The following is an 18444-nucleotide window of genomic DNA, read 5'->3' on the forward strand; positions in this document are numbered from 1 at the left end:
CACGATAAAACATACCCTTTACATGGGGCTACCGCGGTCCCGCCTGTGGCAATCTCAATAAGGGCGATGCCCGGTTCCGCGCGCTTTAATTTCCCCGCACACTGCAAGGGGCGTCACACCCGTACTGTAATCGCGACTAAAAAGGCCTAGCTGTGGAGCGACGTCTCCTTGCGTCCATCTCCCTGTGTCTCCCGAGCGCGACTGCTCCCCCACGAGCCGCGACCTTGACTCCCCTCCTCCATGAGCATGCGGAACGTGCGGATTGGCCACAGGCGAAGAACCACGGCCTAGGCGCCTGGTGAATAATACGAATAAAATAAATAAAAAATATGAACTATAAAAACAAATTAATCTAAAATGAAATACAATACAAAATAAGTACATGCAAAAGAAAACACAAGTCTACACTGCACCCTCGGCGAGTAGAAATACTTCCACGAAGCACCACTCGGCAGGAGAAGGCATTGGCGTGACATATAGGCCTGTAAGAGTTAAGGAGGCCTTTGGGCCGACGCCATTCCTTCATCACTTTTATTTTGTTGTTCCTTCATCACTTTTATTTTAAGGGCTATTATAAAATCCTTAACTCAAAACTTCTTTGCATTCTTGATCTGTTACTAATATTAGAAAAAAATATTCACTTAATGTAGTATTATGCACGTAAAAAGGTGTTAAAGTCTTCGTAATTATCATCACTTGGGTGCCATTTTACACCCATGATATTACACTTTGTAAATATTTGTTAAAGTACTTTGACCAGTCAAAGTAACCCCATTTCACATAAAAATTTGCCATGTTTTAATGAATTATGATTTCTGCATACTAAACATCCATTAGCATGTAAATATTTATTGTAATCCATGCAGGATAAATAATTTGTACTTATTTATCCAAATCGTAAAACACTGAAAAACTGTGAAGATTTCCTTTCACTACGCGGATTTTATATGGCTTCTAAGGGCGCGGTTACACGGGAGTCTGAACTACTTCAGGCAGTGGCGTAGCCAGGATTTGTGTATGGGAGAGCTTAAGAAGCATGGTTCCCCCCCCCCCCCCTCCACGGTATTAAAGTGGTGGGTTCGGGGGTCCTCCCCCGGGAAATTTGGATTTTATGGTGTAAAAAAGTGCTATTTTAGCAGTTTTCGGTACTTAAATTTAAATATTGTATAGGTAAAAATTTTATTAGTTTTAATATGAGATTTGTTTGAGTGATGAATAAGAAATTAATTAAAAATTTTGCTAAGGGGGGTGGGGGGTTGAACCCCTAAACCCCCCCCCCCTGGATTCGCCCCTGACTTCAGGTGAACATGTTCAGCTGTTGAGTGTGGTTACACACAGTCTGAACATGTTTCGTTCGAGGCCATTTCCCATTTAACTTAAACAGGTTGGCAAAGTAGTTCAGATCGACATATCTTCTACATTAGCCTCTGATTGGCTGTTTAGAATATAAACACAAGTTAAAGTAATATTTTACCAAATGCAACAAAAAAAATCAATAGGTTCAATAGGTACCTACATGTTTACCTGAAGTAGCTCAGGGTCCCGTGTAACCGCGCCCTTATTAGCATTGAGGTGGGTCGAAAAGTATCAACCTGATACTTTGGCACTGATATGCGCCTGTATCAGGAACGGCAAACGAGTACACTTGAAAAATATCAGGTACTTTAGTATCAGTTCAGAATTCGCCTGGAACAACACCACGGCCAATGTGCGCAGAACCCGATCGCAGATGACGGTCACTTGGGCGGAGCTTGTGTAAGGGGAGGGAGCAGGAACGACGAATAAGGGATAAAGAAGGGAAATAATGTAGGGGAGGAAGCGCAGGGGAAGGCGTTGAAGGAGAGGCGCAAAGCGAAATTGTTACGAGTCGTTTGGTTATTGTCCCACGTCAAAGTATGCTCAGAGCACAGTGCGTGCACAGACTCGTTCAATAATAAAACTAATGAAATTTTAATATTAAAAAGTACATTAATACAAGATATAATATTTATATTTGTGCACCTAACAGCTATGAAAATGCAAATAAATTCTCAGTTGACACTAATAACAGATGTAATCAACATTAGGACTTTTTTTCCGAAAACAATTAGTAACTAGTGTTTTCATACATTAAAAGATTACGATTTTATAAAAAATTAAAAATTAAAAAAAAAAAAACTGATACGTACATTAGTGAGCATACTATATCAATGTTTACGTTTAAAATGTTTCTTCAGATTAGTCGATGATGATTTATAACTCAGTTTTTGTTTACACAAATTACAATTAGCAAACTCATTATTTTCCGTAAAAAAATTCCACACAAATGAAGTCTTTTTCGTGCACTTATCCATTCCTTATTTCACTATAAAGATACTAACTACAAAGCATGACAGCCCGCAACAATGTACATGGTGATACACGGCCAGGACGAACTGCAGTGACTGTTGAACTGATTGATACTGGCTGTATCAGGTGGGCATGAGAGTAACAGAGGTAGAGAATTACCGGGCGTGATAAATAATGTATCAGATTCTCCTTCCGGTCGCACGGTCTGCGTACCCGGAGCTTTGTTGCTTCCTGGGACCGTCTGATACAGAAGTATCAGAGACTTGTAACTAGGTACATTACTGTATCAGTATTAGGTTGGAACAGATACCGAAAATTGCTGTAACAACCCACCTCTAAATTAGCATCAAATATAACAGATGAACATCTTAGATAATATAAACATGTAATATTGTGTAAAGCTTTTTTAGTCCATAGAGAGAATTTAAAAGAGGTCACATAATGGAAATTACGCCATGTTTGATATGAGAATTTTGATACAGTTGTCACCAGAGGTGCTACAATATTTTATTACTTTTTGGTCAAAGTAACCCTACTTGACAGTTCTCTATACCCCAATTGTATGACATACAACATAGCGATGTAATTCAATAAATAAATAAATATGCTGTCAACAATTTCTCTATAAGCGAGTCTGATTAATACAAACTAATGAAATATGACAATATGGGAAACTCTGACCAAATAGCATTGGTGAAGAGTCAGACTTTAATGCATTACTTTTTAACTGTTTTACACTCTAAGCCGCTAGATGTCACTACTGTAAGTAGTTTGACGCACTTACAAACATAGGTACCCTCCACACCGCCAGGTTCACTGCAATCAATCTCACGTATTTTGTTACGAGTTTCCTTTCCCTTATTTGTTTATAAAAAATGCTAATCTATGGGTTTCCCGTTTGGCACCGGCTATGAAAGAGCTGCTATGTCATGTAAAATTTATTCTAATATAGTGAAAAGTGATGTTAGAAAACAGTTTCTTAGATTTATACCAGGAAGAAAAGCACCCGTGCAAGTTTTTAACTATAGACATTTATTTATACTTGGTCGTAAAGGAATTGAAAAGAGCAGGGAAATCATGCTCATTGATAAACACGTATTGTTTCAGTTTAGTTCTGCTCTTAGAAGTGCTGCTTTTCACGGTGCTTTGGTTCAAAATCTTCGTAATATGAGCAGTGATACCGAAAGCTCACGTGTGTCAGACACTACTGCTGAGGAGTACTCGTCGATCACTGTGTCCGAGATGAAAAAAGTGTTCAAATATAACGGCGTTAAAGTCGAAGATGGATTTGCATGTTTTGTTGTGGACTGCCTTAGCTGTATTAGTAGAAGAAAAGACTCGGCTGTCCCAGGGAAAATGTACGTCAACAAGACAACTGGTATGTTTGTATTTTATTACTTTGGCTAGGAACTCGGTATTAGTAAACTACTAGATTTCCTGAAACATTAATCACAGAATGATGTCGATTCCGGCAAGTGCAAAAGTCTATTACATGTCAAATCAAAAATTTAAAAGAAATGAATGACGTCATAGGAGTAGGCCAATGAGGTTGGAATCCAGTAAGCAGTGGAGTTGACGTTCATGTGTGGTTTTTACTTTCTTTGGGAAGTAGTTAGTGACAGTAAAGGACATTACAGACAGTGTGTGATTTGTAATGTTCGTGTTTTGACTAACTAAAGGTTACAGAAAATATAGTAAATGTAGGCAACAAATGTGTGTAATTTGTTAATATACTATTTTGGAATTGGTTTGAAGAGAAAAGTGTAGGCGAAACACAGTTTATCATGCAATTAGGTCAGTTATGATATCATTATAACTACATTCTTACTGAATTAATGGAGAAAAATGTGGGTTTTGGCCAGAGTATTTTTCAAATAGGTTTTGTGATAATTAAAATGAAGACTAAAATTCCACCCAATCTAGTTGAGTTTTTGATACCGGTATTTCTTTTTTTGAAATGAAGACTTCACAATTAATTTTTCATGGTACCTATCATTAAGTAGACTACAATCCCACCTAGTATAATTTATTTTGCAATACAGGTATTTATTTTGAAGAGGAAGAGTTCTTGAGGTAATATTTTATCGGTATCGTAAGTAAAATACAGTCTCACCCGGTCTACTCTATTTTGCGATACACATATTTTATTCTCATAATTTACCACTTTTCCACCACTCTTATTTTTCAGTATCATGAAGTTTTGTAGGAGACAGTGTGGTAATATTCTTACATCATGGCTTTTCCATGAATAAAATAATACATTAAGAAAATTATTTTTTGAAAATTAAATACGTTTATCTATTTACCCTGAATACAGTGTTTCTAAATCCCCTACTGTTTTCAAAGAAATCACCATTTTCAGTTTACATTACTATACATGTGCATTGATGCAGCCATCACCATTTTTAAACGTTATTATATTTGGAGACACAGGATTGCAAACCTAACATTCACAACAGTCTATTCCAAGACCGTGTTCGTGCATGTTCAGTCTAAATATAAGAATTACATATTAAATATACATATTACATTATGAGAATGGTCGTTTAGATTAGGTTAGCTCCATTAAAAATACTTTAAATATTGTGAATGTTTGGTTAGGTTAGTATAGCTACAAAGAAGTACTGTAAAATATTTTTAATGGTTGTTTAGAAATTACCACGTAGTGTAGCATCAGTTTACAAGTCCATTCCAAGGCCTGAACAGTTCCAAAGTTCACCAAAGATTACAGAAGTTCGCAGCTCGTACAAACAAATTTAGTACCACACAGGGCCCCCACATCATTTTGTGGGCCCAGTTGCTATAAGGGTGTCTACTGACCTGGAAAACCTGGAAAAATCAGGGAATATTGTAATCAGGGAAAAATCAGGGAATTTTTTTAAAAATCAGGGAATTTTTGTTTGGTAGGTTGTAGTTGGCAATACGTTTTTTGTTTATTGATCTGCTTGCATTGACGTAGCATCAAGTGAATCACGCCCAATTTTTTTATTTTTGAATGGAAAATAACGAACAGTTCCCACGTCCATTTTCTTTTATTTACCATCGGATTCGGAAGTGGCGTTAAATCATGTGATACAAACTGGTTCAAGCTGGTCTGTTATCCTGCTGACGTACGTGCTGTGGCATGTGCTTCCCACGTTCGGATTATACCGACAGGTGCATCAATGGATGCCCTCAACGTAAACTGGGCATTTTTGTTAGCTTTGAAAATACATATCACAGACACTTTTGGTGAAGATTCGCCATCGTTGCTACAAAATTGGTAGCTGTGGGCTTCATACGGTCCATGGTGCTTTCAAAACTGGAATTTCTGATATACAATTGGACGTTGTTAGTTTTTTGAGGCACAGTTACTATATGTTTATGCATGTACCTACCTGCAAGGAGGGCAGATTACATTAGAATAACTGGATCAGAGCTTTTTTCCAATAAATTTTGTGCAATCAGATGGAATACTGCAGTTGCTGAGCGTGCCATGAAAACTTACCCCACCTAAAGAAATTTGTTAGTGAAGTTTCTATTTCATCTGTGTCTTTCAGTGTAGTGATAAATGCTCTTGAAGAAAGTAAAATTGACATTCTTCTACTCTTTGGCATCAGAGCGGGAATTGTTTCTCACAATGTTCCAAAGTAAAGCACCCATGGCACCTTTTCTCTATGATTCACTGGTAGACATTTTATTAGCTTTGGCAGGAAAGTTTTTTAAACCAGAGGTACTGAAGAGCTTTAGGGAGAAACGCAATGTATCTCGGTTGGATGTGGATAACCAGGAAAATCTATTGACTGCTAACAATATCAAGTTGGGTTATGCAGTACGCCATGCCATCAAGAAAGAGAAATTACCAGTAAAGTCTGTCCTGTTACTGAAAAATTATGTTGGGACTTGTCTAAAGGTTATGGTAAAAAAACTTCAAGACAAAAGTCCCCTGAAGTACAAACTTACCAAGGGAATTTCCTGCTTATGTCCGTCTGTGGCTTTAAATTCGGGTGTGAGGAAACAGCGTGTGAATTACAGTTTATAATGTTGTCTTCAATAAAAGTGGCTATAAGGACAAGAAGCTGATAACATTGAGTGATCATATCAGTTGGTATGTTCCTCGCAAGATTCTGAAGCACTGTTCTCGTCTTTTTCTCGAGAAGACTGGCGCCTTGATCACTTGTGGATGCTCATTTTAAGGCACATACAGTAGCTGCCAAAACAGGCCTTCTAAAGTTTGTGAGGATGTTGTTGGTACTTTCCCATGGAAATGCATCATTGGAAAGAGGATTTTCAGTAAATTCTAATTTGCTGACTGAAAACTTGCAGGAAGAAATACTGATCGCACAAAGACAGATGTAAGAAAAGGAAGCTACAGACAAGAAGAAGGCAGAAAAAGAAGAGTTGAAGAGGAGATCAAGGCATTGCAGTTGAAGAAGGCTCGAGTGTTCAATTTGGCTCATTCTGAAGCAAGTGCAATAGACGCAAAAGTTGAGTCACTGCGAAATTGATGGGAGCTTCCTTTTACTTATGTTTTTGCAAAAGTAAGTGTTTGAAATATTTGTAGCAGCATGTTTTGTTTGCCATCAATTGAGTCACTTTGGCCACGTCTGGAAGAAGGTATTTTTTTACTAATTTAAGTGAGTTGAAATACTTTGAAACCCGTCAATGTACTGTTACGCAGTTTTTTCAGTTTCGTGGAATGTCGTAATTGTTACAGAAAACCTGGAAAAGTTCAGTTTTAGACCTGGAAAACCTGGAAAAATCAGGGAATTTCATTTACTAGATCTGGTAGACATCCTGTATAAGTCATGATGCCCTCCCCTTTTTTTTTCTAACACAGATAAAAACATTTTTTTTTCCTTTATGTACATTGTTTTTGTTATATTTGTTTTTAACCTTTTAACAAATATTTTTAAAACTCAATAAAACTAGTTTTAGGCCAGTGTTTCGATTGTCAACGTAAATTTATTTTGAATAATGGCGAATAAATGAGTGTAAGTGTTCTGCACTGTCAACATGGTGTCACGTCAATTGGTGGTGGTTTTGTTACTCACAGTTGTAGATTCAGACACGTTCTGTACGCACAGCATATTCCGAATAATATTACTCTGGTGTAATATTTAATTGGTACCTAACTAAATTTAGGCCCTAATGTTAAATTGTTTTCTATGATTTATTTAAAATTGTCTACTTTTTTGTTTTAAGTTTTTTTTCTTTCCTTCGTAGGTACCCTAGACCTACGGGCCCCGTTGCCATAGCAACGGTAGCACCGGCCATGTGGGGGCCCTGGTACCACATATTATAGGATGAAAACATGCATGAAAGATGTCTATATCATCTTTCATAGACTTAGGTGACTGAGAAATTGGAAAATAGACACAATTAAAATATTCCAAAGTGTGTGGACAGTTGATTAGGTGAGGTAAGCTACATAAAAATGTTGTGAAATCGTGTGAACGGTTAGTTAGTTCTGGATAGCCACATCTTAAATTGGTAATTCCTAAGCAACGATTAAAAATATTTTGCAGTATTTTTTATTGTAGCTACACTAAACTTACCAACCATCAGCAATGTTTTAAAGTATTTTTAAAGAAGCCAACCTGACCTAATTGACCATTTTCAATATTTAATAAAGTTCTCCAAAACATACACACACAGACCCACATGGGAAAGCAAAAAAATGCAGGTGGCCACGTCAATGCACATATATTCTAAAGTAACCTATAACCGGTGATTTCTCAGAAACCAGTTAGAATTTAAAAACGCTCTTTCAGGGTAAATAGAGGTATATGTCTTTAGTGTTTGAGAAGAGGATTTTTGAAATTTACTATTTTAGTCACAGAAAAGCTGCGATGCAAGAACTACACTAATATTATAAATGTGAAAGCTAATGTGTATGTTTTTTACTCAATCATTCTCAAAACGCCAAATGGATTTTAATGAGATTTACCATGCAGCTAGCTCATAATGTGGATTAACACGTATGCCACATATTACTACAAAATTCCATTCCTATTGGAGTGAAAAAGGGGTAAATTAATTTTTGTAACAAAAAATTATAGTTCTTAGACATCGAAACAGTCAGTTTGTGTAATTTTTCTATGTCCGCGAAACATTCAACGAGGGGAGACAAAAAAAAATTTGAACTTTTGTCATAAATAATTTATTTAATACCTTTTTTTTACAAAATTCCTTCAGTCACTTTCAAAGTACTCTCCATTAGATGCAATGCACTTGTCAAGTCTTTACCCCACTGTTTGAAGCACCACTGGAACTCTTCATCTTTGATATCCTCCAGTAGCTGTTTTTACCGCCTCCGAATCATCAAAACATTTTCCTTTTAGATTTTTCTTTATTCTCGGGAACAGGGTAAAGTGGCACAGGGCTAGGTCTGGCGAATACGGAGGGGGGAACGACAGAACACCCCTGAGAGGCCAAATAGCAGTTAACTCGTACGGCCGTGTGTGTGGGATGTGGTCGTCATGAAGGAACCAGTCACCTGATCGCCGTAGTTCCGGGCATTTCCTCCACACATCCTCTCGCAAACATCTTGAAACTTCCAAATAAAAGTGCTGGTTAACAGTCTGGCTAGAGAAGCAAATTCCCCATGCACAATTCCTCGAACATCAAAAAAGACATTTATCATAGTCTCTTGTCTTGCTTTTGTTGGTCTGAGGGAGTTGGGAGACTTCCACTGGCTTCACTCTTTTTTAGTTTCTGGGTCATCCCTGTAACAACTCATGCCACCTGTAATGACTTTGGTCAAGAATTAACAGATGCTGTCTGGGCAGCTATTTGGTGAAGGTATCTACTAACCCCATCTAGGGGGAGAACTCTGTATTACGTCTACGAATGGCAGCACACTCTCAATCCATTTTTTTTGGGTCCGCTCTCGTATAGTACGGTCTGGCAACTTCCTATCTTTCTCCTTGGTGAGACCCGTCTGCTTATTGGAGCTCGCAGTGGCTAGCCAACTAACAGTTTAATTTTGAGTTTCAGCAATAGATGGTGTTGCCTTGAATTAAAACATGCTTATCTTTTTGTGCATTAAAACATAACTGCCTTACATTTGATGTAGGTTTGTTTTAACCTGTTTTCACAAACTAAGTAAATAAATACTACCTTCATCCAAGAAAAAAAGAAGGTTTCTGCAGGATAGTTTTTTCTCTAATCTCTGTAACAAGTCAATCCTGAGGTGCAGTAAGTTTTCTTTGAGTGCCGATAGATGGCGCTGTGCTACCTTTCTATGATTTCGATGTTTTCTTTTCGAATAGCTTTCTCTTACAGTCGACTTTGTATTTGTTTTGGATTAAACTGATTTAGTTATTTATCAATTTAGTTTTAGGTTATGGGTAAATTTTATTAGTGACATTGAAGTTATTTTTATCATGACTCGCAAACGCAAGTTGAATCTTTTGCAGAGCGCACAAAAAGCTCGAACTAAGAAGTTAGCCAGACACAAAGCAATGTTGCTTCATGCTGAACAGCAGAGAATTGAGCAAGTGAAGCATCAGACAGCTGCTCGAGTAGCTGAGAACTCTTTGTGTCTTTTAGGCCGGAGTCAGTCAGACGGCTTTGCCAACAATTTGCTCTACGTCGAAGTGCCAAGGATTTTGCATGGAATGCTTCAAGGAAAGAGTGAAAAATTGGCCTGTAGTAATTATAGTCCAAACTCTAAAGTATAACAACAAATAATAAAAATTTGACCAAATGCAAGTGGTAATGATCTAAGAGTTGACCAGTTTTTTTAGTTTAATTTAATTGTCAAACCGTGGGTGGCAGATAGTTTTACTATAAATTTGAGTTGTGCCTTAATTGCATAACTGAGATGGTTTTCCACGAGAAATTGATCTAATTCTGTTTGAGTGTTTCCAGAGCAGATAATAGGTATGAGTCATGATGTCGGTCGCTGCTGGCAGGGTTCTTCTGCTGCGGGCGGTGCCGCGTGGCGGGCCAGTGGGAGGCCCTGGGGGACCTGATGCAGGCCCGCGGGGAGGGGGCGGCACTGCCCCCGGGCCTCCTGCCCGGCCGTGCTGCCTCCGAGGCGGGCCGGCAGTGGCAGCAGCTGCGACGCTCGTGCCCTGCGCTGGCCGAGCTGCCGCAGCTCCAGCGAAGCAGCCTCCTGCGCAGCTTCCATCTGCCTCAGGTCAGCATAACCAACATTATCAACACGTACCGAAATGAATCGCAAACCTAGTATAACAAACAAAATGACTTCATACAATACAAATGAAATTATGCTTTTTTATGAAATGTACTTTTTGTTAGTCAATCCCAGCACTGGTTGCTTGACCATTCTAAGAAAATTTGATAATTTGTGACTTTTTAACATTCTGTATTGACAGTTTAAAACTGGCATAATTAAATTTTTATCCTCACTGGTTTCATTATGGCAGCCGTTTTGTTGCCATGGCGCGTGACAATTTTTTACATCTACAAGGGTTTGCCTACATTGCCATATCTTAGCTTTGGTAGGTCATTGCATGATGAAACAAAATCTGAGGTGTTAAGCACATTATATACCACAATTCTGATCATAAACCATCTTTCTAAAAGACTCAATCTTACAAACTTTGAAGGTTGAACCTCTGCCTCACAATAGCAGAAATTTGCATTTTCATATTTTTTTTTTTTCTGAATGAAGGCAATATGTGTTGGGCTTCAAAATATTTTTGGAAGTAGGCGTACTTATGTAATAGAAGTGTAAACACAAATTATTTGGAGTGTGAGACTTTGCTACTTTTTTTTTACAAGCGTGTTAAAATGTATTTTTTTTTTCCTTCATATTTGTGCTTACTTTACGGCTTAATATCTCCTAAATACAATAAACACTGCCTTAACACAATATAGTAATGCACCTAAAACTTTCAAATTTTTATCCTTACTTCACATAAGCGTCATCTCATCATGAACCACCATCGTAGAATAAGGATTTTCAGTTTCTTAGTTGGAAAATCACTTCACTTGAAAAAGGAATTGCTGATTGGCTGGACTGCCGCTGATTAACATCTTCAGGCACAACAATCACACTAATAAGCCGTCAACAATACTATATACATGAGGAATAGTACTGCTTTTTAAATACAATCACACTGACTGTTATAGTTTATATAAAATTAATAGTAAGTTCAATGACAGGGTAAATAGTTCTTATAGAGTTTTGCGTATTGATAAATGTGGCATGAGGCATAGAGTTAATGTGTGGTAGATCTGACTTAAGTTCATAGAACTAATGTTGCTTAGCAGGGCTAAAGTGATTAAAATCATCAAATATCAATAGGTAATAAAAGATAAATAAACACATCTGTGTGTGTCATTTCGGCACAGGGGCAGTGTTAAAACCTAGTGTGTTGTGAGTCATCTGGCTGTTTATTTGCAAAATATTTTTGTTGGCAGTGGCTAGAAAGTCTTTTAAGACAGGATGTCTTAAACAGTTTATTTAATAATTATTAAATATATGTGCATCTAAGTTTTCACAACCTCAATGCTGCAATTATGAAGACCTGCTGTCCCGATGCACAAGGACACAATATTTCCTATACACTATTTCATGGCTTACTACAGGTTTAGAGATTTGGTGGGCTAAAATATTAAATTCTATCTTTAAATGTTATTGGGATTGAAAAATTTCTGTCATAATAAAAAAAATATATATAAGTAATATGATATTCAAGATAGCTTAGATGGGAATCACAAGTAGGAAAAGTGAAGATTGTTAAATGGAAGGTGTCCAGTGTATTGATTATTGCCGGTTCTACCTTGAACTTCTGATTAACGAAGAATGTTTGCCATAATTTCTTGCTTCTTAGATTTGACAGGCTTCCTTGGGCATTTTGAGTGTGAATAGGATGAAGAATGGAATTGGTACCCTGTGTATAGAGTCGGTAGGAGACACTGGAAGGACCCACATAGCATAGACGTTCTTGAAGAAAAAGGGAGTGAAGGAAAGGAGAGTGAGTGGTGTGACGGTGTGCACAGAGCGAGTCACTGCCCCAGCTGGAGGGACGGGTGCACTCGGAGCGGCAGGAGCTGTACTTCCTGCTGCTCGACGGCGAGGGCCAGGTGGTGGGATACAAGAGGCTGAGAGTTGTGGTGTGACGGTGTGCACAGAGCGAGTCACTGCCTCAGCTGGAGGGACGGGTGCACTCGGAGCGGCAGGAGCTGTACTTCCCGCTGCTCGACGGCGAGGGCCAGGTGGTGGGGTACAAGAGGCTGAGAGTTGTGGTGTGACGGTGTGCACAGAGCGAGTCACTGCCTCAGCTGGAGGGACGGGTGCACTCGGAGCGGCAGGAGCTGTACTTCCTGCTGCTCGACGGCGAGGGCCAGGTGGTGGGATACAAGAGGCTGAGAGTTGTGGTGTGACGGTGTGCACAGAGCGAGTCACTGCCTCAGCTGGAGGGACGGGTGCACTCGGAGCGGCAGGAGCTGTACTTCCTGCTGCTCGACGGCGAGGGCCAGGTGGTGGGGTACAAGAGGCTGAGAGTTGTGGTGTGACGGTGTGCACAGAGCGAGTCACTGCCTCAGCTGGAGGGACGGGTGCACTCGGAGCGGCAGGAGCTGTACTTCCCGCTGCTCGACGGCGAGGGCCAGGTGGTGGGGTACAAGAGGCTGAGAGTTGTGGTGTGACGGTGTGCACAGAGCGAGTCACTGCCTCAGCTGGAGGGACGGGTGCACTCGGAGCGGCAGGAGCTGTACTTCCCGCTGCTCGACGGCGAGGGCCAGGTGGTGGGGTACAAGAGGCTGAGAGTTGTGGTGTGACGGTGTGCACAGAGCGAGTCACTGCCCCAGCTGGAGGGACGGGTGCACTCGGAGCGGCAGGAGCTGTACTTCCCGCTGCTCGACGGCGAGGGCCAGGTGGTGGGGTACAAGAGGCTGAGAGTTGTGGTGTGACGGTGTGCACAGAGCGAGTCACTGCCTCAGCTGGAGGGACGGGTGCACTCGGAGCGGCAGGAGCTGTACTTCCCGCTGCTCGACGGCGAGGGCCAGGTGGTGGGGTACAAGAGGCTGAGAGTTGTGGTGTGACGGTGTGCACAGAGCGAGTCACAGCCTCAGCTGGAGGGACGGGTGCACTCGGAGCGGCAGGAGCTGTACTTCCCGCTGCTCGACGGCGAGGGCCAGGTGGTGGGGTACAAGAGGCTGAGAGTTGTGGTGTGACGGTGTGCACAGAGCGAGTCACTGCCCCAGCTGGAGGGACGGGTGCACTCGGAGCGGCAGGAGCTGTACTTCCCGCTGCTCGACAGCGAGGGCCAGGTGGTGGGGTACAAGAGGCTGAGAGTTGTGGTGTGACGGTGTGCACAGAGCGAGTCACTGCCCCAGCTGGAGGGACGGGTGCACTCGGAGCGGCAGGAGCTGTACTTCCTGCTGCTCGAGGGCGAGGGCCAGGTGGTGGGGTACAAGAGGCTGAGAGTTGTGGTGTGACGGTGTGCACAGAGCGAGTCACTGCCCCAGCTGGAGGGACGGGTGCACTCGGAGCGGCAGGAGCTGTACTTCCCGCTGCTCGACGGCGAGGGCCAGGTGGTGGGGTACAAGAGGCTGAGAGTTGTGGTGTGACGGTGTGCACAGAGCGAGTCACTGCCCCAGCTGGAGGGACGGGTGCACTCGGAGCGGCAGGAGCTGTACTTCCTGCTGCTCGATGGCGAGGGCCAGGTGGTGGGGTACAAGAGGCTGAGAGTTGTGGTGTGACGGTGTGCACAGAGCGAGTCACTGCCCCAGCTGGAGGGACGGGTGCACTCGGAGCGGCAGGAGCTGTACTTCCTGCTGCTCGACGGCGAGGGCCAGGTGGTGGGGTACAAGACGCTGAGAGTTGTGGTGTGACGGTGTGCACAGAGCGAGTCACTGCCTCAGCTGGAGGGACGGGTGCACTCGGAGCGGCAGGAGCTGTACTTCCCGCTGCTCGACGGCGAGGGCCAGGTGGTGGGGTACAAGAGGCTGAGAGTTGTGGTGTGACGGTGTGCACAGAGCGAGTCACTGCCTCAGCTGGAGGGACGGGTGCACTCGGAGCGGCAGGAGCTGTACTTCCCGCTGCTCGACGGCGAGGGCCAGGTGGTGGGGTACAAGAGGCTGCTGCGGGAGGAGCCCCGGGAACAGACTGTGCCGCAGACGGGCTGCGGTGGCGTGCTGGCGTTGAGCCCTGACGGGGGCGCGAGCGAGGATGCAGCCGTGCTGGTGTCCAGTGTGGCGGACCTGCTGGCCCTTGCACGGCATCACATTCCTGCACGGGTTGTCTGCCTGCCTTACGGTCAGTGGCTTTTCTTCTGTCAGTTCACATTAAGCAATTTTTATATTGTGTGGATTCTATTTTCAGTTTTAGTTATTTTACATCATATCAAAGAAATGTTTTTTTTCAAATTCATGTTAAATAATTCAAACATAATTGCACTATTTTGTAGGTGATGCAATATATAGTTTTATATATATTAGTATTTTTAGTTATTGAGATTTTTTGTGTTAGACTCAGTAAAATATCTAAAAAAAATTTAATGATTAAAATATATTTTTTTGAGATTTAAAAAAATCTTGGCTCTCAGTATACAGCATTTGTTACGAGTAATTTCATGAACAGGAAACGGAAGTCTGTGAACCGACATGTGACACAAAGATAGTGGACCCACTGTGCTGCAAATTAGGGATTTCGTTGGCACACTTTTACACATTTTTATTTATTCATGTTTTTGATGAGCATCAAGAGGCCCATCTTTAATTTATGTACCCAATGGAGACCTTGTAATTTAACATTCAACCAGTTGGTCAGACCACTGCGTCCAGACGCATCACGTCACCCACTAGACCTCAAGCGCCCGGCGCAAATGCTACATCTTTAGTTACATCCGGGCTCCAGTTCTCGTCGCACCAGACACGCACGGCGCTGTGCATCCAGCCTGCGTAAGCACGGTTCCCAGCAACTCTGACGTTCTCTCCCCCGTCCCGCCCACCTACGACGTCAGCATGATTCCCCTTGCCTCTCTCCGGGCCCTAGTCGCCAGCAACCCCCTCCCCCTGAGGCCTCGAGGCTCCTGTTGCCATCTAGTGGCAAGGGCTGGGAACTAAGGCATTGTTCCAGTACATGACACTTCGTCTGTGCACGAGTTGATCTAAGTTTCGCTTGGACGGTCAATTACTTCAGGATGTAGTTCTCAAACGAATGGGAGAGTACTCCCAGACTTTGCTACTTTTAATCATGTAGTGTTGTGCAACTTTCCTTTGTTTCCCTGGATTATCTTTTCACAACATTGGCATCTCGGCCGTCGCCACGGTGTGACCACTGACCGGCCCACAGTATTGGTAAATGGAAGCTATTAGGTATTTGTGAATTTCATCCCCAACGCCTCTCTAATTACCTGCATATAGTTTTTTAATTTTAACTCTTTGTGGTTTATTGTGCAGTGAGTGTCAGCTTCCCCCCATTAACTTTCACACACATCTGTGCCACTTATATCTTCCTGTTTCGACACCCACCCTCAGTTCGTGCTTTAGATGTGCGGCTCTCCCCTAATTTCTGACCGGCAGTCCAGCTCAAGTCAGCTACTGCCTGCAGTGTTTACAACCACAGGTACAGAGATATATCCTTTTATCATGATAAACCATCTAAAAGACTGATTCATCTAAATGGGTTTATTAGATATAAGAGTTTACAAAATCTTAACTGTTGTTTTGCAAGTACATATAACAATTATTGTTAAGGGGCCCCTCTTCTTAAAATAGTATAAGTTTATTTAAATCTACATGAAGAAATGCATAAAGTTTTGTTAAAAGTAAATAATTTAAAATTCATCCAAGAAATAATTACCAGTTTGATTGTTTATTTTTGAAATGTTTAAATTATTATAACGATTTTAGAAAAATAAGTAAACAAAACTATCTTCCAGGGTAAATCTCTTTTAATTCAAGTTCCCTGCATATCTAGTAATTCCCTAATATATTAAGGCGGTCCCACCAAAGGTGTTTCAGCCCTTGTGATAGGTAATGTTCAAAGAATAGACATTAAGATCTTTCATAATTAATGAGACATACTTCCACCATCTGTCTCCTTTCTATTTTATACTTGAGCAGTAAATCTTTTTATTTCTATTTCTGCACACAACCCCTTTATTTAAACTAGAAAATAATGATAAAAAATATTGTACATGTTGTATGAATAAATTACAGGGGTATGAAGTCTTAAGTAGCCGCCTTAGTTATAACTAATTCTATTGTGTATTCACTGACTCAACTAAGATGTCTCACTACGTTTAGCAACATAAACCTGTATATAGTCACTTTCGTAAACATTAGGGGACATACCAAACATATTGATGTGCTAAATAAAACTTTCTGATAGTGAAACTACCCTGAAATATACTCGGTAAACTAAAATGGCCATAGTAAAAAGTAAATTCAAGTTTTAAAATACCTAAGAAAATTAATTATTATACATATTCTGTTTCAAAATTCAGAAGTGGCCTAATAGCACGGCGGTAGAGCCCGCACTTGTTAACCTCAAGGGATTTGGTTACAATCCTGTTGCTGGGAGTTTTTTTAACTTTTTTTTCTTCTAAATATAATATTGAAGCGTTAGGATCGCCGCTTCTTTCAAACTCCGTGCGTCTGCGCGGGCGGCGGCTGTCGTCCCCTTCTTCCTTCCTCCTCCTAGTGTATGCCTGTTTGCTTCTCGCCTCCCCTCTCCTCCTCCGTTCGGAGCATGCGCGCTGCGCGGCACATATGTTATAAAAGCAGACGTTTTCAATTTATTCTGTCTTGTTCTTCTTGTTCTTCTAGTATCAACTAGCTCGTCAGACCTATTTTAGTCTCTTGTGAGAGCTCGAGTGGTTGTTAGCCAGCATGTAGTCAGTCAGTTAGACTTTAACTTTGTACGACGTGCGCGACCTCGGGGGAAAGAAAATGTAAGTTGGAGTAAGGCGGTGGCCCTTGCCATAATGTAAACGTTTATTGAATTTTGTGTGTTTTGTCTAAATTCCTTTTCGATCGCCACCTGGAAAATTACTTTTGGTTTTCATGTAACTTGAATTAATTTAATTTAACTTCACTTGTTTGTAACTGTTCTCCCCTGAGTCGTCGACGTACGTAAAACGTAACGTAAATATTCTTTTTTAGATAATGTAACTTACTTTTGTAACGCACGTAATGCGCATAAGGCAGTGGGTTTTCCCTGCGTTTTGACAATCTTGTAATTTGGCAGTTTCAATGCGTCTACCGCGCATGTTTTGTACCACGATGCGCCGGCGTAAAATCTCACCTTTTTTGTAGCCTTGATAATTGCTCGTTCTCTTTTGCTGTGTGTGTTAAGCACTTGGTTTATTTGTTACGTAAATGATTACCTTGTTATTTATTTTTGTTAAATTTTAATAAGACTTAACAAAAATAAATAACAAGGTAATCATTTACGTAACAAATAAACCAAGTGCTTAACACACACAGCAAAAGAGAACGAGCCATTATCAAGGCTACAAAAAAGGTGAGATTTTACGCCGGCGCATCGTGGTACAAAACATGCGCGGTAGACGCATTGAAACTGCCAAATTACAAGATTGTCAAAACGCAGGGAAAACCCACTGCCTTATGCGCATTACGTGCGTTACAAAAGTAAGTTACATTATCTAAAAAAGAATATTTACGTTACGTTTTACGTACGTCGACGACTCAGGGGAGAACAGTTACAAACAAGTGAAGTTAAATTAAATTAATTTACATGATTTCCAAAAGTAATTTTCCAGGTGGCGATCGAAAAGGAATTTAGACAAAACACACAAAATTCAATAAACGTTTACATTATGGCAAGGGCCACCGCCTTACTCCAACTTACATTTTCTTTCCCCCGAGGTCGCGCACGTCGTACAAAGTTAAAGTCTAACTGACTGACTAAATGCTGGCTAACAATTACTTGAGCTCTCACAAGAGACTAAAATAGGTCTGACGAGCTAGTTGATACTAGAAGAACAAGAAGAACAAGACAGAATAAATTGAAAACGTCTGCTTTTATAACATATGTGCCGCGCAGCGCGCATGCTCCGAACGGAGGAGGATAGGGGAGGCGAGAAGCAAACAGGCATACACTAGGAGGAGGAAGGAAGGAGGGGACGACGAGCCGCCGCCCGCGCAGACGCACGGAGTTTGAAAGAAGCGGCGATCCTAACGCTTCAA

General features: G+C 41.3%; 1 protein-coding gene across 1 annotated transcript in view; it reads left to right on the plus strand.

Annotated features, from left to right (window-relative positions):
- LOC134534399 (uncharacterized) overlaps positions 1 to 18444 on the plus strand; it is a 90282-nt gene that overhangs the window by 21394 nt on the left and 50444 nt on the right. Inside the window, exons 3-18 of the mRNA XM_063372864.1 lie at positions 10227 to 10453; positions 12418 to 12525; positions 12568 to 12636; positions 12682 to 12768; positions 12814 to 12900; positions 12946 to 13032; positions 13078 to 13164; positions 13210 to 13296; positions 13342 to 13428; positions 13474 to 13560; positions 13606 to 13692; positions 13738 to 13824; positions 13870 to 13956; positions 14002 to 14088; positions 14134 to 14220; positions 14266 to 14545. Of these exons, the coding sequence (XP_063228934.1) occupies positions 10227 to 10453; positions 12418 to 12525; positions 12568 to 12636; positions 12682 to 12768; positions 12814 to 12900; positions 12946 to 13032; positions 13078 to 13164; positions 13210 to 13296; positions 13342 to 13428; positions 13474 to 13560; positions 13606 to 13692; positions 13738 to 13824; positions 13870 to 13956; positions 14002 to 14088; positions 14134 to 14220; positions 14266 to 14545 (1728 nt within the window). The remainder of the gene's footprint in view (positions 1 to 10226; positions 10454 to 12417; positions 12526 to 12567; positions 12637 to 12681; positions 12769 to 12813; positions 12901 to 12945; positions 13033 to 13077; positions 13165 to 13209; positions 13297 to 13341; positions 13429 to 13473; positions 13561 to 13605; positions 13693 to 13737; positions 13825 to 13869; positions 13957 to 14001; positions 14089 to 14133; positions 14221 to 14265; positions 14546 to 18444) is intronic.

Source organism: Bacillus rossius, chromosome 7 (genome assembly GCF_032445375.1).
Source record: "Bacillus rossius redtenbacheri isolate Brsri chromosome 7, Brsri_v3, whole genome shotgun sequence".
NCBI lineage: Eukaryota > Metazoa > Arthropoda > Insecta > Phasmatodea > Bacillidae > Bacillus > Bacillus rossius.